The sequence below is a fragment of the Plectropomus leopardus genome, chromosome 6 (genome assembly GCF_026936395.1).
Source record: "Plectropomus leopardus strain MGB_pleo_1.0 chromosome 6, ASM2693639v1, whole genome shotgun sequence".
Lineage (NCBI taxonomy): Eukaryota > Metazoa > Chordata > Actinopteri > Perciformes > Serranidae > Plectropomus > Plectropomus leopardus.
Genome location: NC_142181.1, coordinates 5,827,675 through 5,851,262, shown reverse-complemented (window position 1 = coordinate 5,851,262; position 23,588 = coordinate 5,827,675). Strand labels below are relative to the sequence as shown.

General features: G+C 40.9%; 1 protein-coding gene across 7 annotated transcripts in view; it reads right to left on the bottom strand.

Annotated features, from left to right (window-relative positions):
- Positions 1–21,899, bottom strand: part of pax3b (paired box 3b) — a 44,403-nt gene extending 22,504 nt beyond the window's left edge. Inside the window, exons 1-7 of one of the 7 annotated variants that reach the window (XM_088078591.1) lie at positions 19,788–21,899; positions 19,013–19,248; positions 18,738–18,792; positions 18,147–18,290; positions 2,461–2,660; positions 1,497–1,662; positions 586–794 (exon numbers count right to left, since the gene is read on the bottom strand). In XM_088078591.1, coding sequence (XP_087934717.1) covers positions 586–794; positions 1,497–1,662; positions 2,461–2,660; positions 18,147–18,290; positions 18,738–18,792; positions 19,013–19,248; positions 19,788–19,872 — 1,095 coding nt within the window. In that variant the 5' untranslated portion in view covers positions 19,873–21,899. Of the gene's footprint in view, positions 1–585; positions 795–1,496; positions 1,663–2,460; positions 2,661–18,146; positions 18,291–18,665; positions 18,796–19,012; positions 19,249–19,787 lie in introns of all 7 variants that reach the window. The other 6 variants (XM_088078590.1, XM_088078592.1, XM_042486875.2 and 3 more) reach the window with 6 other exon arrangements.
- Between the last annotated feature and the right edge of the window lie 1,689 nt (positions 21,900–23,588).

Here is a 23,588-nt window from a genome sequence, read left to right as displayed (position 1 = left end):
TGTTGCCCACCTGGGTGAAATATTACTTGAGAAGAGTGTTTGATTTTTTTAAAGCTCTTGACGTATTGTGTGAAGCTGTGTGTCTGACGGGTTAAATCATGCATACCTCCACCGCGTTCAACTCTTTGAAATCATGTTCAACTCTAAATCTGCCCAGCTCTGCTGTGGCGTGTTCTGGGTATTATCCGTGCAAGTAAAACTATCTTAGTCTCTCGAGGCGTGTACAGTGTCAAACACACAAGTCTTATTCCTGTCAAATTAATACACTGGGGGGAAAAAAAACACCAGCTTAAATCTCTTGACTTGGATTGCCTTTGTGTTTTTCTTCAAATTAATCAAATATCAGTTTTCAACTGAAATACTCGTGTTTAAAACTTTTAAGAATATTATTATTTTCATGGAATGAAATCACATTGTCTTAACAGATTTCCTCTAAAAAGCTGAAACTGTTCCACATTATCTTCATCTATAAATATGAGATCATTTTTTGGAGCGCAGTCCATTGCTTTGCTGACTGAGCTGTATTCACCTCAGTTTAATATCTGATTTTAGCTCAAATACACATATTTTAAGCCATCGTCTCACCTGAGGAGAGAGTCCGTTTCCTATGGCGGGGTTCATGGGATTAGCCGGTCCTCCAGCACTCACAAAGCTATCCGAGTAGCCTGAGAAGGAGTGGCGTCCGGAGGCGAGGCAGTAGGCAGAGCCTCCTTCTACCTGGCCTCCACCACCATTGGCTTGGTGGCCCGAGGAAGGAGGGAGAGGCTGGGGCCGATGCACCGTGCTGGGCGGCTCTGACACGAGCAAAGACATCACAGAGACAGTTTAAACACTGGGATCAGTGACAGTGAAATTAAAACCAAAACATCCCGCAGCATTGTTACTGTGCTGAAATTTAACTAACTCAGAAATAAAACGCTGGATTCAATGCAGACTTGAGTTTGAACACGTTGTTTCAAAATATATGTAGCGTATATGTTCATAAGTTTTTTAATATTTTTTATTTTACAAAATTATTTCATTAAATCTTACTCATGCAGTTCTATAGCTTATTGTAATCCACCAAATAATTGAAAAAATTAACAATTTCAGCAAATAAAGGTTATGTGATGAAAAAAAATGCTTCACTCAAAATGCCATTTGAGGGATATAGAATTACTGAATTCAAAAAGAAACTGCACAAAAATGCACTCCATGACATACTGTTTTAATACAGTTAACTGAGACTGAGAAGAGCTTCAAAATAAAAGCCAACAGACAGTTTTGTTGAGTTTTTTTTATTACATTACATGTCTCTCTGTAGAAAGTTATTTTGAATATGTTTTGGCTTGATACCCTTTTTTAAAAAATAGATCAAAAGGAAAATTACTTTATTATTTGCATCACCACTGAATCCTATGTTCATGGAGTGAACACTTTGAACTGAAAAATTATTTGCTACAGTTATATATTTCTCAACCAATGCATTAGTTATATGAGTGGGTCTCATGTCCTACCTTGTGCTATAGATGAGGGGGGGTAGGTGCTGTCAGAGAGCTGGTAGGGGGGGATGCTGGACATGGCTGAAGGTGGGAAACCCCCTGGGATGAGGTGATTAAATGCCATCAGTTGACTGGCTCCTGCTTGCTTCCTCCACCTCGCCCGCCTGTTGCTGAACCAAACCTAGAAGGACGATGTTTGATCAGTGTGTGTGTGTGTTGTGTGTTTCTCAGACTACAATGCTGCAGTCCGTCTCTTGTATTAGCTGGCATTTTAAGAGGTAAAAAGAAAAATCGCAATAAAATGAATGAAAGCCATTGAGAGCAACTACAATTAAAAAACTTTAATTTGTTTGAATGATGAACACGTACTCACATTTAAATATATCGCACTAAAAACGTTAGTAACAGGTTAAAAGGACAGTGAGAGAAAATGTGAGATAAAAGTTGTGTGTGTGTGTGTGGGTTAGAGGAGTGTTAACGCTGGTTGCACTGAGTGTGTGAGTGACATGCCGTGCCCATATGGACAAGGCTCATGCTGGGCCTGCTTACGCTTCCCATATGGAGCCTGTGGAGGAGAATTTACTGGATTCCAGATCAGAAATAGGAAAGTCCAGATTGGGCCCCTGGGAGTGAGGATGAGAGGTACGTGTGTATGTGTGTGCGCGTGTGCGTGTGCGCGTGCGTGTGTATGTGTGTGAGGGATGCTCGTAGTTAGGACAGGTCATTAAGTGCATGTTGGTGTGTTAGGTCAGACAGAAGTGAAGATGTGAGCATCTTGTAAACATTTTTTCATGTTTTAACTCCTGTTTAAAGATTTCATGGTTCTCTGTGAAGCATTTCTGAAACCCATTTGAAAATCCATTATTTGAATTCCTGTTTTTCACAAGGTAAAATCAGTTTTTTTACACCCGTTGGCTCCTTAAGGATAACACATTTTGTAGATATGAATGGTACAGTGTATATATGTGCCCTCGTGTACCTGGACCCTGGCCTCTGTGAGCTTGGCCCTCTGGGCGAGCTCCTCCCTGGTGTAAATGTCGGGGTAGTGGGTCCTCTCGAAGGCCCTCTCCAGCTCTTCCAGCTGCTCTGCTGTGAAGGTGGTCCGACTGCGCCGCTGCTTCCTCTTAAGCGGCAGATCAGGTTCTGACTCCACATCCGAACCCTCATCTGAGTGACTTGCTGTTGAAACACAGGAAAAGGAAAAATAAGAAAACAGTCAGAATGACATTTTCTCCCAATATCAGATGTTAAATCAGGCAAAAGTTGACGTTGCTTCCTGATTATCCCAAATACACATACTTAACTTAACAGCTTCAGCAAAATCACACAAAGCAACACACTGATCTCATAGACCAACAACTTGTAGTGCTTTAAGTGTATTTTTCTGATAAGAACGTGGTTGTGACATTCAGCAGCATCACAATAAATCAACTGATGTACCCTCTGTTGTCACTTGCTCACTTTCAGTTATAGAAGGTGGCTATTTTCTTTTTTATTCACACTTCCACACATACACACACACACACACACCATAAGGTATCGCTCTTCCTCGTGGTCCTGTGGCCAAACAGACCTCTATTCAGGAGGAATATTCTGAGCCTATGGAATAATCCCACTGGACAAGATTCCCAGGGCACCACAGGGGGACTGGTGGACTAAAAGCCACACAAAAGGCTAATTTGGATCCAGGGGCCATTCTTTGAGCGCACATTTGTGTGTGTGTGTGTGTGTGTGTGTGTGTGTGTGTGTAGACAGTAGCACTGACAGCCAGGAGCAGTTGCTGCGATGAATAACTAACTGTTCAGTCAGCTGAATGCTTGTCTGCTTATCTAAAATCAAGCTAAGCAAGAGTAGATATGAATCAGTTTTTTTTCTTTTTTAAATTTCTCTTTCTTTTCCTTTCCCTGTCTCATCGCAAGTATGAAGTTACAGTTCAGAGTGGGCAACTTCTGTAGGAGCTAAGTAGGTGCCAATCAGATATCATCAGCCTCAAGTCCAGATTCTAAACAGGGCATAAAAACATTTTGTCAGAAAAATGCAGCGCTTAAAAAAGGAAGGAAATTATTCCTATACATAAAGTCAAAATATCTTTTTTTTGTTCTGGGCTACTGCAGAAACAAGGAAGAGGATTCACTCTATATTTAGATATAAAGAACTCAGGGTAACGCAATGATTCTTATTTTCACAAGATTATGAATGAATGAAAACATAGTAATAAATATAATACTAATTTTCTGAGAAAATATATCCCCCTAAAATTACATTCTAGGACTTTCATTACTACTTTCATTACTATTTCATTTTCATTAAAATATCAGAAAATAATATGAAATTTCCATAAAAAAAATCAAAGATGCCATCCTTAAATTACTTCTGATTTCTAACCAACAGTTCAAACCCCCAAAGTTATTTATTTCCAATTATTTCAAATTCTCACATTGGAGAAGCAGTAGCTAAAAATAGTTGTCAATTTTGCTTAAAAAAACCCTTTTATTTTTAAAAAATTTTTTTTAAATCAATTGGTGGAATCAATATTCAAAATTTGAGAAATACATAAGTTGTATTTTTGACTTGTCAGAGTGATCTTCGGCCTGACTGAGCGGCAGTGATATGAAGCGTCCTGACAGCTTTTGTGTTTCCACTTTTCATCTCTGCCTCAGATCAGTATTACTACTATTGTGGACTCCGCTCTATAAGCCGCCAACTCGGTTTTTAACTCACTACTTCAAACACCCCATTGGCTCTCTTCGAAGTTCACCAAGGCCAAAGCACTTTTTGTGTAACACTTAATGAATTCCCCCTCAGCGCAGGGGAAGTTTTGTGTGCAACACTGTATTAGTTCCCCCTCAGAAGCAACAATAAAATACAAGAGAATCCAAATATCTCAGGGCCCCTCATGTGAAACTGATCCTCTCTCCCCCTTCGGCGATTTTCTCCGTGCAACACCAATAGCAGTGGGAGTCAACTTAACATGCATTAGGAGCAAATTGGTAAAGAAACATTCAAGCATGAGGGAGGCAATAAGTAAAATATTTTCAAAGGGGGAGCGAGAGAAATGGAGACATTGCTTTAAGCCTCTTGCTGAATATCTTGCAATTTTGCACTCGCAGATTGCTCGCTCTTTGTTAACCTGTGTGTGAGTTTAGCATTTTAACAGGAACGATGTGCTACAACTCTTGTCAGCAGAGAAAGGAGGAGACACTTTAAAATGGCCACTGTGAATTAAGATTCATCAGCTGTTTTTGGAACTTTATCAACAAAAAACACGTCACTTTAAACTAAACAAAAAAAGGACACAAACATTTTTGCGACTACAGGACTTGTGCTTTTTGATCGTGGGGAAGTAATTTGGGATGTGGACTTTTTGACAGGATGGATAAAAAAACACAAGATGAGGCCTTTTTTTGTAGCCTCCCCCTCCAGTTTCTGCATGGAGGAGGGCCGCTAGGAATGCCCCCCAACTTTAGCAGCATGCACGTTCCTCAGCATTTCACAGGGATTTGGGTCCTGGGAAAGCTGAGGCGGCCGGGAAAATCCTTAATCACTTTGGAATTACCTATCGGTTATGACTGCTACCGGGGTTTCGAGAACTTTTCAAAAGAAGCGACAGAGTGGCACCTCTCAAGTCTCGGGAGTCTAGTCGGGATACAATCCTGAATCAGATCCTGTGCAGACGACTTGAGCAGGCTCATTTGTTTCACTTCGCTTTGTGGGATCACTTCGTCAGTAGATGTTGAGATACAGCCAGATAAGACGATAGGACGAAACGATAACGATGGAAGGTGTGTCAGTGAAAAACATAATGAAGCAAATGCCCTGAACATTGTGATGCTACCAGGTGGAACACTAGGTGATAAAAAATATCTACCGGCATGTATGAAAAAAGAAAATGTCACACTTGCACATTATTCACCTCAAACAACAGCAAACTCCTAATTGGCCCTGCAAACTTTTTGCACTTTGGCACGCCACCCTCCTTAAACAAGCACCACCTTCTCCTCCCTCTTCCCTCTCTCTATAATTCTCCCTCCTTCTCACCCTCTCTTTGTCTCCCCTCTCCCCATCTCTCTCTTTTCCACCCATATTTCTCTCTGTGACTCTCGGGCTCTTTGTTGCTCCAAAGAGCCGAGGTCTTTGCCGGCGATTTCCACGCTCCATCTGTGGAATCCGTCATGGCTCCCTCGGCCCTTCACAGTGGAGGGCTGTCACCTGCCCCACGGGGGAGCTGGGTGGGGGGGGCATAAAGAGGCTCCGCAGGGGGCTTGGGGGGGGTGGGTGCACAGCCGGGGGCATTCTACCCCTTTCCCCCGCCTAAAAAACACCCCCTTCCTCCAGAGGGAACTGTAAGAGCACCTGAGGGGGCGAGGAGGGCAGCAGAGACGGGTAACAGGGGCTGTTGTTGCCGATGTAAATGTCCCCGTGGGGATAGTCTGTCTGGGCATCTGTGTTGGTTTTTGTTGTTGTTCTTGTTGGTGGAAGCGTAGTGCATCCAGTGTGTGTTGGCCCTGTTCAATGCATGGACTCTAGGTGAGGTAAAAAGGAAGTGCGTCCCTCTCAAATATTTCCTCCATCTTCTCTCTCTAAGAAATGAAAACCCTCTCCATCTTTTTTCTTTTGGAATTTTTTTCAGGTGTTTGTGCCTTTTCTGGTAAAATATATACGTTTCTGAGTTTACTGTGAATTGTTAAAAGGTCAAAATAAGATGTAACAAATGTTTATGATTAAAAAAAAACTATGAAAACAGATTTTAAAATGGGTTAACCATGATTGTCTCTTTAAATTGTATTGTGGACTCACAATACACTCATGACACATAAGACACTTTTATTATAAAGTGAACACAACCTTCCCTTTCTCATGAAAACATTCAAATTTGAGTGAAAATAAATTTAAACTGACTGCTGCTTTTAAATATATAAATATATATATATATATATATATATATATATATATATATATATATATATATATATATATATATATATATATATAGCTATTTGAAGCAGTGCCAGAACCTAGCATATTTAGCACCCTATGCAAGCTTTATTACTTTATATTATCTTGGATTTATTATGGACAAGACCAAGAGCTACTCAGAAATTAAAACAAATTAACAACTTAGCTAACAAACAATAATAATAACAATAATTATGGCTGAATTGTTGCTGGATCATTGCTGAATTTCAATAGTTAATCATGATTAATCACATATTTAATTGCATGTTTTAAATTCCATTATTTTGCATTTAAAAATAGGTTTAAAGACCATATTAACAAGGTAAAGCAAGTCTTCCCAGAGTCTCCTGATTGGGAATAAAATGAATGCAGAGAAATTTACTTTTATGATCTTGACTATTAATTTTTTTTTTAATTTTAAATCCCAAAACATGCTCCAGATGGTCTCCTATGGCTCCTATGAGACTGCAACATGTTATATTGCAGCTCTCTATTAAAAGTAACTTTCACTGTAGCTTTTAGGTAATAAATGTAGTTTGTTTGGGTGATGGATAACCATTTTTCTGACATCCTCACCAATAAGAGAATTACACAATTTTAGTAGGAGTGGGGAAAAATACAGTGTCGTGATATTTTTGTGTGGCAATATTGTATCAATGCAAGGATGCCAAATATCCAATTTTTCTAATATAAATTATTACTATTAAAAATACAAACTAAGCTTCTGGTAATAAAAATTACTGAATTAAGATTAAAAGACAGAAATCTTCACATCTTATTAGCTGAAACAGGTGTTGGCAAATGTTTTCAGTGGGGACATAATTTGCAGTTGAAAAAAGTAATAAATCATAATATATGATTTATCACAATACTCAGCATATTAAACACATTCAAAATTGCAATAATATTATATTGTCACTTAAGTATTGCAATATTATTGTATTGTGGGGCCTCCAATGATTCCAGCCCTAATTTTAAATATAATATTTTTTGCAATTTCACGATAAATTCACAATAACTTTTTTTTTTTGTAAGTGTGGCTGTTAAGGACACTTCAGAGGTTGGATTGCTGTGAAAAGAAAAGCCTAATAGAAGTTTGTTGCACTGCTGCACACATGTCTGCTTAAGCATCACCCACATGCCTCAAATTCTAAAATATAATGTAATGCAAATTAAAGTGGCAGGTGATGGAGATTCATGGGGTGATACATGGGGTGCAGAGGGTGTTTTGGTGGCAAACTTGTGCCAAGACAGAGGACAGCCTCCCAATCACCCCTGAAGCTCACTGCTCCCCACAGCTTGGCTCAGGAGCTCATAAACACACACACACACACACACACACACACACACACACACACACACAGCACTCCAAGCACATGACCGTGTGCACATGTCGACAGCGCTGGGCTTCCCCTGATTCTACATGCATTTTCAGGCTACGTTAATCGAGCTTGTCAGCCCTGAGGCGTCTCCACTTTAGCGTCCATTAACAGCGCGCCCCCTGCTCAAAATGCCTTTAAGCGTGGTCAGCACACACACAATACGTTCCAAAATCATCTATGCAATGATGAAATATAATGCCAAATCAGCATCAGGATATATGTTACCTCTGAACAAAGAGGAGAAGAGTGAAGAGGCTGAAACCTTTCCCTCTGCTCCCCCAGGATCTTTTCCAACCTTGTAAACCTGTGGTTTCAGAGTGCCCCGTTTGCCGTCATCGCCTCGCTATCCCTAAGATCTGATCGCATCGATTTGGCACCGTCAAATAGCCTCGGCCAATCAAATTATCCACTCTAACCGTCATATCGCTGCCTGCCTGTATACATATGCAATATCTTAAAATGCTGTATTTATAGCCCCTGTAAACACTTAACTTCTCTCTGTATACTTTTGCTCCACCTCAGTCGAAAGGAGCGGGGGGTTGCACACTCTTGTCAGTTCATCGAAATATGAGAAAATATGAGCCTTAAAAGGGTAAAATTATCTGAGCAGGAGACGGCCTGGAAAAGCAGCAGCCTCGGTATAAAACCGCCCGGGAGCCGAGGAGCATTAAGCCGCAAAATAAGAGGGGAGCAGTTGGAAGGGGAGGTGGGTGGAGGGGGTTAGAGGAGAAAAGAAAACTGTTTAATTTAACAAAACTGAAGCCCTGAGAGGCACACAGTGCATGGGACTGCGAGCCAAAACAACCTCTCCGGAGCCAAGAAAGCCCAAAATGGATCCCATCGTGCAACGCCATCCCAGGGAAGAGAAAAACAAGGAGGAGAGGAAGGAGGAGAATGGAGGGTTTAGCTGAAACAGACTGTTGGAAAGACTTTCGCATTGCTGTTTTCTTACGAGGGGGGGTCGAATGGGGACACAAAGGCTTAAATATGTCCGCTCCGACATGAGACAGTATGCTCCGAGCACACACGCATGTGAGCGTGAGAGACAGATAGAGAGGGAGTGAAAGGGGATGTGTCAAAGTTGGATTTTGGGGACTTGGGGGAATTGACTGACCATATGTGGACTATTTACACCCCTCATTGGACATCCCAGTAACTCTTCTGGGGGTTTGGTTAATAGTGAGGGTAAATTGAGCCTCTGACACGTCGGCCCCCTTCTCTCCACCTACCCGAAAAAAACCCAAAACAAAACAAAAGGCAGAGGAGACAAACGCAGCATTTATTTGGGCGGGCCGACCATGCTGCTCCTATTCAGGAGCCGGGGGACTAAGTGACTGACCGACTGCATTAAACAGTATATAGAAGTCAAGACAGGCAGATGCTGGGCCGGATAATGGCTTTACTGACAGCTTATGGACCCATCTGTGACTCTTTCTGCTGGGTTAAGAAAAAAGATGGTGTGTGTGGATTTTTTTTGTGTGTGTGTATGCGTGTGGGAGGAAGGGGGGTTCGAGGGCGAACTCACTTGACTTGCTAAGGAGGAGTTTCGACCTTCACAGCTGCCCTGTAAAGGAGAGTGTGCCAGAGCTCTGTGTGTGTGTGTGTGTGTGTGTGTGTGTGTGTGTTACACACAAAAAGATGATGTGAGCAAACTGTCATCAGTCACAACCTTGTTATGCAACCAAAAAAATGACCCGACAAAGGGCAGTCTGAAGCTGTCAACAAAGAATTATGGGAGTTGTTGAGGATGTGTGTGTATGGGGGGGTATCAGGAAATGGTTACCTGTCATTTGTAGCTGAATGTGTTTCTAACCCTGTTTCCTGTGTAGCGCTGGGGGAGAGTGACCCTCTTTGGCCCTGTGACCCTGCAGTTCTTCACTGGCTTTTAACTCACAACTCCAGTCAGTGGGGCACTTGTTGAAATCCTAAAAGGTGAGTTGTTAGCAGGTCAACTGTCATTCTTATTTTTTTAGTTGACAGGGGGGACGTTTAACAGTTTAATCTCTGGTATTTCTGCTGCCTGGCTGCTACTGACTACAGCAGCTATTAATCTTCCATATGAATTCAAGTGAATTTTCAGGAGCTACAACAAGCAGCAACCTCAGGGGCTGAAAAACGATGCCAAGGCAGAAGCGTCAAAACACTGCAATTCTTTGAATGGCCCCTCTAGGCTGGCTCCAGAAGCTAGTCAGTCCTTGTAGACCCCCATGATAAAATCTCCAACTTTACAGCACACATAAACGTGTTTACAGCCTGGTGAAAAAAAGACCCCCCCCCCCCTTCATAACTGACTGATGACTGATTTTTATATAACTCATCCTTTTTAAATTCTGCTCATTGTGTTCACAGCTTTTCGATCAGATTCACCCCTCATCTTCCTTCACCCACTCATTCAAGTACGGTCACTTCTGGCACCAAAAACACCAAGACAGCCAAAATGCCAAACTCAGGGCTTCGAAACGAGAGTCCACAAACCAACAGGTGATGTGCCAAGATTTTCAGAGGCCCTATTCGGCCACCCCTATGACAGAGCGCCACTGCTTTCCCCTTAATATTGTGATAACACTTAAACAAAGTAAAAAAGTGATATCATGCTATTTACTTTGGGAGATTTTAGAGCAAAAATCAAGTGAGACATTCAGAAAAGCAGTGGTGTATAATGCTGCATTCATGCTACATGGGTGAGGGTAGATCCTACTTCTTACCTCAACTTTCACATGGTAAATATTACTAAGGAACTCCTGGTTTGGCTGAGAATCCCTATTTAAACACGAAAATAACTGTAATGAAGCACTACAGAGCCGTACAGTCATTCATGTCATTTTCATTGCACACTGCACTTTGTAGGCTGAGCTGTAAAGCTCAAAGATCTGGACGACTAAACACAAATCTATTTCATCAAATGCAACAATTCTTCGTCTGCTTGGTGTTTTCGAGCGAGCGCATTACAAAAGATATTCCTGCATGGCACGACTACAGCTTAAACACACATTTTAAGCCTCCGTCTCGACGCAACACAAAAGCATCAGCGCTAATTAGTTAACAAAGCTCTGAATGAAAGTCAGGCTTCATCAGTCAGGTGATTGACAGCTGCCTGTCCCCCTTCAGTAGCATCGATGCTGCACTGGCTGGCCTCTGGCTGGCCTCTGGCTGGCCTCTGCAAACTTTGACACTAGACCCTAACCCTGATACACACTCATGCACATACACACGTTCAAAACAACTGTGCTTGCAAACACACGGACAGATGCATGAGAGGAAAACGCACACACTCAACATTCTTCCTCACTTTCTCAGAAACACACACAAACACACTCATGCACATTAAAAAACAACCTCTCTCCCCCTTTCCCCCCCAGCTGTTGTGCCTATAGTGCATACTTGCAGCAGATAAAGAGGGGCCTTATTCTAAGGCGAGCCATTCTACTTGACCTTCGCTGGGCCTTTTCACTCTTTCACTCCCTTCAAACCGTCTTTGGGGCTCGCTCACTCGCAGCTCAATGTGGCTAGTCCATCACGGGTGAAGGCTGAGGCGCTATAGCGGGTCTTGAAGGGGGGAATACCCCAAATACCCCTTCCCCCCCTACACACACACATGCACATACACACGCACAAGCCCCCTCCCTCTCAGAAATCACCCTGACTTCAAAGTTGGTGTGCATTCATTAATTGCCCTTTGAATTGATATCAGAGGGTCACAATAAGAGTGTGAAAGGAAAAAGAGGCTTTAATGAAGCATAGAGCAGCCATTCATTTGCAGATAACTATGTTTTCATGCTTGAATAGTCATCATGCATGGGCTTATTAGAAAAAACTCATGAGAGAGGGAGGAGCGCAGGATGAGGAGAGAGGGACGGACAGAGCCCCGGGGTAGAGGAGAGTGATTTGGTGCTCGCCACTTGGCCCTCGTGCCCCTCTTTGCCCTCGTGCCCAGGGACTCAACTGAGTGACACATTCATTCTTTCAACAGACAGACAGAGCCCTCTTCAACAGACACTTGGCTCAGGCCAGTAATAGCCAATAGCTATAATAAGATCCATCCAGAGCTTATTGGTCTTTGTCAGATCTGATGAGACAGTAATTTGGAACTTATTAGGGTGACAACTGCCGTCAATTTTCAATATCAGTTTTCCTGATGTTTATTTTTTTTATTTTTCGGTTGATTATTTGGTCTATAAAATGTTAGAAAATAGTGGGGGGAAATGTGAAAACTGTTGTTGTTTTGTCCAATCACTAGTCCAAAACTCAAAGACATTACAGATTAAAGCGCCAAATTTTCACATTAGAGAAGATAAAAGCAAACAATTTGGGTCATTTTTACTAAAAATAATTACTTAAACAATTAATCCATCACCAAACACTCCCCACTTTTTTTCTGTCAGCCGACCAATCAATTCATTGACTAATAAATTCAGCTTTTCACCTTACATTAAAGGTCCCATATTGTGAAAATGTAGATTTCCATGTCTTATTTACTATAAAAGCTGGTGTAGGTGCGATATAAATACTGCAAATATATCAAAACGCTCAATACACAGAAGAATGCACAGAATCCATATGCAGACACTGTGCCTTTAATCCAGCTGGCAATATTTCCATGAATTTGTGATGTAACAACTATTGGCTACTATATAAAAGTAGCTTAAAACTTGAACATAAATATTTTAAATGGGTCGCTTTGTATTTTGTATTTGATTACAGGTATATTCAGACAGCAGGCATGATTAAAAAAAGAGTTTCTGACCATTAAAGTATATAAACATGCTCTAGTAGAAACCCAAAAGTATGAACCTGAAAATCATAGCATAATATGGGACCTTTAAAATGAAATATTCTGTTTAAAATATTCTGAGTAGTTTATTCTGTGTCTTCTTTTATTATTGCTATCTTTGCTGACTACAGTTGTGCACATCAGAGCGCTGCTTTAAATGCCACTATAAACACAATAATGGGCAACTAGGGAAGCACAAAAGGTTACTGGCAAATATTCTTATTTTGGAAAGGTTTTATCAGTAAAGACTTCATAGTCTGGGTACAGAAATACACTCAGATAACTGCAAACAGCTGATGTTCAAAAGTTAATAGAAAAGTCAGTCACTGCAAACACCATTATCACACACTCAACACACTGCACCGTCTGTGCTCTCAACCCATTCTCTGCCTCCACCTCTGCCCCCCCGCTTCGTCCTATCACTCCTCTTCCCTCAGTCCTCCCTTTCCTCTCCTCTGCCCTGGCACCGATCCAGTCTGTGCCCACATATTACATTTGCAGCACGCCATCATTCACCCCGAGTGGCAGAGAAGCCCAAGTTCTTCATTCACTCGCATTATTTACACAAACAAAGTCCTACTCCGTTTCTGTGACAAAGCCAGCTAAATCTTTATGGCTCTTTCATGTATTGTCTGCTCACGGTTCCCTTTTGTCCCCCGGCCATTGGCCTGGGCCCTGGATACAATGAGCCCGGGGGAATGGAGGCAGATTGAAGGAATGCGCCTCAATAAACCTAATTATGACATGATGACTGCGCTCACCATGGTAGGGGTTTTTCAAAGATCCCGGGCTTATTCAATTAGCCCTTTCCAGGATCCCCTTTCACCAAATAAAGTTATCCCTTTGACTGTTTGCATTGCAGAGAGGAATGTGCGTGTGTATGCGTGTGTGTGTATGCACATGGTTGTGTGTATGTCTGTGTGTGTGTGTGCGCACACTGCCAGCCTAAATGGAAATGTATCGGCCCTCAACAAGGCTCCTCTGTATTATCTGGCTAATTTCACCTAACTAAGTATGGACTCTAAAAGATACACTGTGAAAATGTGAAGCAGGAGGAGGGAGGAGGCGGGGACACCGTGACTGTTTTAATCATTAACTTTGTCTCAAGGGTTAATTACTATGACGCTGGGACTTTGGTACAGCCCAGCAACCGGCCTGCAGTTACTGCCAGATATATATATATATATATATATATATATATATATATATAAATGGTTTTATCCATATAAATGGATAAAACCTGGAGAGAAAGGGGGAGTTTTTGAGAATGAATTTCTGGCTGTTTAACTTAAATATTGCATTAAAACAATTGGAAGAAAATGTGATTTTATTTATATCTCTGTGTCAAAATATATGTTGTTAGTTTACATTTGAATTACTATTTAATATTTAATTAATCGAGCAACACTGTGTGCACATCTTTTAAAAATAACTCTCTTCTTTGAGCATGTAACAGTGAGTATTAATGCTCCAGTGTCACCATTCATAAAATCAGGAAAGTAGCTGACATGTATTTGAAAACCAGGGATAAAAGTTTGGGTTAGGGTATTATATTATTCATTAAGGGCCTGGGTTTTGGTTAAGCATTTGGGGGGGGGGGCACATATGAAATGCTGGGGGTCTGTGGGTTCTCCCCTATAGGAAATAATGACCATCAAACACTTAATTTCCTGTTTTACTTAATCCTGTATTTCCTGCAGTAATTTAAATGTCTTGAATTTTGTCAAAATAAAAGTCCTTTGCTACTTTCATGGTTTTATTGAAGGGGGCATTAATGAAACAGGAGGTTTTGGGGGGTTCTCTGCAAGAAAATCTTGAGCATCACACACCTAATTTCCTGTATTCTGGTTAGGTTTTACGCACCAATTTATGTTGGAGATGTCTGATTTTGTCAAAACAAATGTCTGCTGCTACAGTTGTTTTGTGTTTTTTTTTAATTGGAGGGGAAATGTTTTAAATATTGAGGGGGGGTGTCACTGTATACCTCCCAAAGTCTACACCTATGTTAATTATTATACGGTATAAAATGCACTGGTGTTATATCATTTGTTTATAGATTAACTCAGGATATATTACATTACAAAGTTACAACAAATATAGGAAAAAGAGGTGGTCACATTAACAAAATAGAAATATTCAAATAAAAGAACGATCTGATGGTGCCGCTGCAATCCATCAGGCAAGACGTTTTGAAAATGAAAAACTAAACTAAATATGTTTACAATAAAACCGCGAAAGATTATTAAAGAACTTAATTAGAAACTTTACGGACGCGGACTGACTTTCCTTTGTGCGCTCCGGAGGATGGAGCCAGATATGAACCGAGCTGTGCGCCGCAGGCTGAGAGAAACACGGAGACAGAGAGGAGGAAACAGAGGGAGAGGGGCGGTGTTGCTCTCCAGATGAAAGTGGGATGAAATAAAAGAGTCGATTTAATCTGCTTGAAGAGATTTGGGGAGCAAGTGGTGAAGAAGAAGAAGGAGGGGGAGGAGGAGGGGAGGGGAGGGAGTGAAGATTTCGGAGCTATGCGCTGCAGCGCAGGACGGGTGGCCGGGGCCCCCATTGTGAAGCTGCGCTCCGGGCCAGACCGGGGCTCTCCGGGGAGAACATTGGTCCCCATTCACCGAAACCACTCTTTAATACACTCCCTCCGTCATTAAATGTGACATAGCACAATATCGACATCATTTAGAGGACATTATTAATGTTCGCGGGGGCAAGGCCGGGCTTCATCAAAGAATCAATAATAGCTCACGAGTTACAGGCGGCGTGGTATTATTAGCATCATCCTTTGAGGCGGAGAGGAGAAGGACACTTTTATTTCGTTAGCCACTTACAGTCTGGATATTATGGCAAGCAATTAGGCTTCATCAAAAGATGCTGAATGTTGCTTTTTCTATTTTAAAGCTCTGACATCATAGGGCAGCGAGAAAGTTATGAAAAGTTTTCTGACGTCAGAAATAAAAGAAATTATATATAAAGACAACGCAGAGTATAAATTAAAGTTTGTGTTGGCGACCTAAAACACTGACTTGTTTTGTTTTTTGTTTTTTGGTTTTTTTTTTCAAATGTGCAGTCTTGGCAAGCACGCACATTTTTTTTAACTTTAAAAATCGCTCGTTTTTAATCAAGATAAAGAGTTAAATGCCTATATGTGCGCGCACACGTGCAGCCGCGCAGGTTTGGGGTGCGAGCACGCATCCCTAAGCTATACGTGAGTGGATTTCAGAGGCCTCAATTGTCATTCTGAATGGCAGTCGACCCCAAAAGGAAACATTTTGTAGGTGAAAACGGCCATTTTCCCTCGGTGAACGGGCCCTCTAAACCGTGCCGGAGCGCTCCCTGAATAATTCATCCTTCATTGCGGCCTCATAGTGTGTTTTGTCGGGGCTTTTTCTGTGGAGGAGCCTTTTTCTCTCTGACTGAATTATAAACAGGTTGCCTTCTTCTTCTTTAGCCGCGGCGCAAAGCTGTTTCCAAGCTGGCCTTTTGTCCGCGCGCAGCCCAAGCGTGAGCCCCAAATAGACTCTCGCGCCTTTGTCTCCCAAGTTCATCCTTGAGCGTCCCGTTGTGCGCGCGAGGCGTGTCTTTGTGAGGAGTTGGAAACCGTTGAACAAATGTTTGATCAACTCATCTGGGGGACATTTTGTCTCCTCGGTGTCCTTTATCTCTCCTCCCCTGTTTTACTGATGCAGCGAAGAAGAAGGTGCTCAATGGTGACTACATGTTGACACTTTGCTGTTTAAACTGATGTAAGAAAGAAAAATGTAACTGAGCAACTTATTTTGGGGGCTTTTAATATCTGTTGCTTGAGGTAGACGGTGAGAGATTAGATCTTTTCGGTGAATTCAGCTTTTTAAGTGGTTAATATGACATATTCAGACCGCATTTCTAAACTTTTCCTACGACACCACCAGCTTTAAAGTCAGACTTGGGATAAATTCTCACAACTTTCATCACCTCTACTGTTTTTCTCCGGAATTACCCTGCCCCCTTTTCAATGTAGCTGCCACGCGCCACTGAAAAGTATAATTAACTTTTCCACAGTGAAAAGAAAAAAAAATACTTAAATTCATTTAATCGAGTAAAGGATGACAAGCACAGCACAGTTTGGCTGCTACAAACACCCAAAGTCACCAGCAAGACGACTATTATTCACAAGAGAAATTAAACATGACGAATTTCCACTCACATGATGAAGGCAAAAAGTAAAGTAATGACACTGAGAAAAAGCTAAAAAGGCCTAAAGCCCCAAACCGCTTTCAAATCTCCAATAAGGCTACTGTCTGTGAAACTATGATGACTGAAATGAAGAAAACATGTTTTATTTCTTGGCTTGTAACTCTTCCAATAATTGTATAGCCTTCACGAGATTTGACCAAAAACTTGATAGAAGCATTCATTGTAAAATGACCACATTTAAAGGGGTCTTTGTTACAAGGAATAGTATATTTTTCCTTAGGAATAAACTTTCTAATGGAATAAATCCACGTTTCCTATGCAAATGACTGTTAAAACATAGTTTGGTGAAACTATTTCATCTCGTTGAAATCCACAAGAAAACAATTTAAATTGCAGTGAAAAGGTCCTCTAAACATTTGGATTATTTTAACCTTTTAGATAAAAATTATTATTATTATTATTATTATTATTATTATTATTATTATTTGTGAGACTGTATAGCTTGTGCAATGGTTACTTTTTACAGTGGACGCTAAAGTTGAAAACACTAAAAAAATTAATTTGCTGCATAAAATAGCCTTATAGCCAAACCATAAACACACAGTACATCAAGCAGGTTATTTCATAAATTATTGAGGCGCTATATGCTTAAATATAATGTGTTAATTTATAATGCTTTGGACTGCTTGTGTTTGTAATTTGTCATACAGTATCAATCTTACTGCAACATAGATTCATCCATAAACGCTGCTTTTAAACCCAGCTGAACACATACAAACACACACACACACACAGCTGCACTGCGCACACACTCGTTTCCCGCACAGAGCCCATCACCTGCTGTTTGATTTACGGTATGGCCTCATGGGAAAAGCATTAGCCGGAGAGATATGGTCGATAAAGAATTCCCAACAAAGGACGACACACACTCTCCACCCCCATGCAACAACTTTACAGCGTGCTAAAACTCCACAGAAAGGCTCGTTATACGACGAAATAAAACCATTCTCTTCTACATCATCAACAGGTTGGAGGTGTGGAGACTCAATATAGTGTTTCACAGATTACCCTGCAAAATGCAAAATTTCCTCTGTAATTTAATTCACTGGATTTTACCCCAGTTAGCGAATACATAAATAACCTGTTAAGTTTTTCCCCCTTTCATTACACTAATATTTCCAAAGTAAATAGGCAGTTTAGCATTTAAATAAATACAAATTAAAGTAAATATCCTCCCATATGGACTCACTGAGACGATATCTGATCAAACATGATTCCACTGCGCTCTAATGTGTGTGTGCTCGCTGATATAAAAACGATAACAGGCAACTTTTTCTTCTGCATCAGCCGCAATAACTCGAGCAGTTCACTTACATCTGTCTCCTAAGATGCCTTCGATGCTGTGTTTGGCCCTCCGGTCGCTCTCCTCCAACTCTTTCCTCTCAATTTCCTCCTCATCCTCCTCTTCGTCGCCTTTTCCTCCGAACTTACTCCGCATGGTGCGACTGATGGAGCTCACTGCAAAAGTTCGTGGAAAAATGGAAATTACAAAAGTAAAAATTCGAAGCAGTATTTAGAGGGAAAAAATAATAAAATTTAACTTGGCACAACATTAGGATAAACTTTAGGCAATTAATTTGAAATGAAAAAGCGTTATAAAAGTGTTATCTAAGAAACAAAACATTGGAAGAAGTAAAGATGGATTTTTTTTGTATTAACAAAAATAATTGCGATAACCTGTTGTGGTCGAAGTAAAATTAATACAATATAAACACGGAAATATAAATAATATCACCCATAACAATAATAATAATAATAATAATAATAATAATAATAATAATAATAATAATAATAATAATAATGTGTACATTTATTCATGTCTGCCCTTTTTACCTGAAGGAACGTTGTTGCGGTCACATATCCCATCCTTCAGTAATTTATCCCGAATCTCCCAGCTAAACATACCCGGGTTTTCCCGCTTGTATTCTTCTATTCTCTTCTCTACGTCCGGCGTTGTGCCCTGCTTCAAAAGGTCAGAAAAGTCGCAGAGTTTATTCACTTTATTGTGGCCCTTGGGGCACAATGCATACATTGCCTTTATAACTTCAAAATCAACACGCTGATATTTTTTTTGTTAAACATTTGATGTATGAATCTTGCCTACATGTCAAAATTTAAATACAATACAGTTTTTCAAATATTGGTAGAGGAGCATCTGGAGTGTTTCCTCTGCTACATACCTTGGGTTTGCTGCCACCGATGGCCCCAGGTCTGATTGAGCCCGTCTCCTGGTACCGGCACAGGATTTTGGACACGCAGCCGTGAGAGACCCGGAGCTGTCGGGAGATGACACACGGCCTGATGCCGTGGTGGGCCATCTCCACGATTTTATGTCGGATATGGTTGGGCAAAGGTCTGCCATTTATGAAAACTCCTCCGAGCTGGTTCACACGGCCTTGACCCAACGGGGTGGACACTATTTCATCAAAATATGAGAGGAACTTATCAGAAAAAAAGTGATCTGGGCTGCGCAACATGCACCAAGTTTTAACTGAACTCAAAAGTACCCGAATAACACCAATGTAAAAGATATTCCAAAACAAGGGAGCATTTTTATTTAATTGCTCCAAATGTAAACATTTTATGCAAAAACTTCTAGGGTATTATTTGTTAAATTATTAAAACTTTTTTTCCGGTTTACAAAATGTTAATAGTCTAAACATTTCATGCGGTCTGCAAAACAGTTTGTAAAATGATACCAAAAATATGTGAGAGAAAACTGTAAAATATGCTACAAAAGTAGCGATAAAATAATTCATACGAAATATATAACTTTCGCTTCTGTAAGATTTAGTACTGCAAGACTTTAGGTGCCATAACTGTGCAAAATGTGTGTTTCAATACCGAGTTTTTTTTTGACAATGCTGACGGAGAAGGTCGGTGGCTACATAAAAACAACACTATTTTTTGACCTACTAGCACTTAAAGGTACATATCAACGCGCTGGTGCTTTACCTTCCAGTGGGAAGCCGCTGCGGGGGTAGTTCTGAGCCAGCGTGGGTCGCATCATCCTGGGTATTGACCCCGCCAACGCAGTCATACCTCCAACACCCCAGTGCCTGCTGATACCTCCTCCTGACGGGGAGGCTGCTGCTCCAACACCGAGTTTGCAGCAGAAGGTCGACGTTTAAAAACGCGTTTTTGCCTCTTAAAGCTCCCTGGGAGGTTAGCCTCGGCTAGCCTCGGTTAGCCGCACCCGAGCTGCAGCCAGCGTCCCGCGAGCCACTACCCTCTGAGGACTCAAACGTGACGGCAATAAAGAAGAAAATTGAATATTTGGATGTTATCAAGTGTTAATTTCTAAGTCTCCTCGGTTTTATTCGCCGGTTTTTTGACCTCTTGGCCGAGGCGGTGAGGCTAGGACGGAGGTATTGTTGTTGTTGTTGTTTGTTGACACCGGTTCAAAGTGAGAGGAGACAGTCAAAAGTAGTGGAGCTCTTCTGTCTGCCCCTCAGCGCTCCCGGCTGTGATTGGTCAAGAGGGTGCACTGGGCACGAAGCGAGGCGCGACGATTGGCTGAGGCTGAAAACTTTCGTCCAATCAGAGACGCTGTCACAGATCTCCTCGGACGGGACGGAGGCGTCACTTCACAAAACCTAAAGCCACAGCAGAATCACTACATGTAGCTGTTTTGCACAGATTTGACCTTTTTCTAGTAAATTTCATAAGATAAAAATACAGATATGCACCACAAATCTCAGGGATATATTGTATTGTACTCATTTCATTCCATTCCAGTCTTTCCATCTTTCATCCCAGTGTGTGTGTGTGTGTGTGTGTGTGCGACCCTGTCCCGGATAACCCACTGGTTGTTACTGGTTTACATTTTTTCTTACATTTGCACTGTGTAATTATTTCATGCAATTTTCATTTTTCTTCCTAAGCATTTTTCATTCCTATGTGCAATTATATTTATTTTCACTTCATGTGTAGAATATTACACTATGTGTGTACTACAGTTTTCTGAGCGCAATTATCCTGTGCAATCTATCCTCATAGGTAACACTGGTATACGGGACAGTCTAATACTTTTGTTTTATTTTTCTATCATTCTTTGTGTATTGCATTTTTTTGCCATGCTTATTTTGATTCAACCCCTGTTCTATCTATAAGTTGCTGTAACAAGTGAATTTCCCCGGTGAGGGGTTAATAAAGTCTTATGATAAAATATATGATTAGTATATATGAAGTCAAGTTAACTACAAGGGCTGTTGGCATGCACCACAAATTCAACAGTGTAATGCAATTCAACAGACAATAAATACAGTTCTAAAACTTTTGCTTGTGACATATTGCGTCTTTATGTGTGTTAATGAGCTGGACAAAATTAGGAAGCACAGTCCGAGAGTATAAGCCTAATAAGAAAAGCATAATAGTATTAGAAAAATATAGAAAAAAACACGCAAGAATATCCCAACAAACATGTCGCATTATATTTTACATTATTGACAAATGACAACTATAAATCTATTGCTTGAATCACATATATGATTTGGCAACAAAACTGTCATTCACGTTTTCTGCACCAAATTCAATATTGACTGTCAAGCTCTTCATATTTTGTTAGTTTATTTTACATACATGACATTGTATACGCACACAGCTCAATGTTCTTGTCATTTTCTTCTTTTCGACTATAGTTTGCTGAATTTTGCTTCATCTCAGCTCTTAAATGTAGATATTAAAACCCAAGCCAAACCTGGACTCCGCAATACATTAACCAAATGAGGTGAAACTCAAACTGGTGCCTTTTTCTTTAAACACAACTGGTGCGAAGATAAAATCACAGATTCCTCTACATTGCTTATCTTGTCACCAATCCGTGCGTAATTTCATCTGCAAACCGTTTAATGCATGCCATCGCACACGACCCCTAATTTGTTTCCACCCCGTGGCCTCACATATGACACAAATGGTGCTAAAGTGTGTGCACCTCAAGGAATTTATTGTGGTTTTCAGACCGAGCACCAGCCAGCCGAGAAACAGTCTGAAGGGGGACGTGCGCCACAGCAGGATACGACGCCAGGGCGGCCGTAAAGCCAGTCTAGAGCTCTGTGCCACTATAGAGGAGTGGGTGTATTTCCATCCCCAAATGTCTAATAATCGATATTGTTACCACCCAAAGCAAAAAAAGAATGGAGGAGCGAGGAGTTGTTAAAGTTCTCTCGCTTTTTACGCGCTGAGTAACTTGGGTCACGGCATCCTTTAGTCCCTAATCAATCACTGAAGCAAAGGTTCCGCTCCTGAGCTCCGAGATTAGACAAAAGCTTGTTTTACTTCACTGTCCATCATCTAAAGACAGGCGACTGCGTCCTCACTATTTTAGCACCAAAGTTGATCCTTTACGCCGGTGCACGAAAAGAGGATGTTAAAGTAAATACAGATTTGATCCATTCATTATCTTGATTTTGGACACATGGTGGTCGACCTTTGCCAACACGGAACAGGTGTTTTTTCAGATATCTAAGGTAAAGTATAAAGCAAATCTGTAAATATCTATTCATGATCAATACATTATAAACCCACAGACACGTGGAAAAATACTCCGGTTTTGGGAATGTTTCTGCCTGTTCAACGCTTGAAATTAAAGCCCTGAAACCTTTGTGTGACTCGTGCAAAACTAAATCTAAAAAGCCCCCTAGCACCTGATCAGCCCTTTCATGTCTCACCCCACTCACCTAGGCTATGGAGCAATAACAGGGGCCCATCGGGGGTCCCCACCGGAGTCCCTCATGTCATTCACCTTAATTTACGTAGGGAAGAGATATCCCACAGGCTAAGTAGGTTTCAATTAACATTCGCCTCTTTTAGTTGGGAGAAAAACGCACTTCAAATGTTGACTTTGCTGTCAAAAACGCACATGAACAATGGGGCGGATGCTGAGTTTAAAATAAGCAGGGCTAACGGGGGGTCTTTCACCTGCATAGGAGGGATGTCATTATCCTCAGGCAGAGGATTATTATCACGAATGAGTCCCAACAGTTGTCATAACGTGGCTTCAAGGAGAGGGGAAATGTAAGTTTGTTTCTGACTGATTTTACATTTGTAATAAACCAGATGAGCTTTGAAGAATGTCTTGATTGCTATATTGCAGGTGATAATTATTTGAGTGCCAAATTATCACCAAATCAGCGGTTATTATGGGCTTTACGCACATTAATGAACAGGCCACTGTTGACCACGTGGACCTGAAAGTGAGCAAATGTTTTCAGCAGTTTGAGTATCAGAGTAAAGGATGAACTATCAGGCAGTATAAATAATATAATTTAATATTTGTTTTGCATATGGACTTATTTCCCAAAGCAAGAAACCATCGGTCTTAACGATGACGAACGTGACGATTTGGGAGTGTCAGTGATCTTATTGAAATTGGATATTACTGCCAAAAGAGAGAGAGGGAGAAACAGAGAAGGCAAATGGAAAACAGAGAAAGCCATGATGCATACCTCGGCCCTTTCTTTAAACGCGACACTGAATCTCCGTGTCCAATCCATTACCGGGGGATGAAATTCAAAGTCAGAAATCTCGCTTGATGAGAAATAAATTAGTTGCATCACATGCTCCGCGCGGAGGGCATTCACAAACACACATTTGTCAAATCAATTAGATTCCATTGCACCATATTACGGTAATAATTCAGCAACGATAGGGAGCTAAAAAAAAAGATGGGGGGGCTATGTCAATTAAATAATTATATAATTATTTCTAAAATGACTTAAAGAGGGTCGACAAAGAGGAGATTTCAAAGTGGTCTAT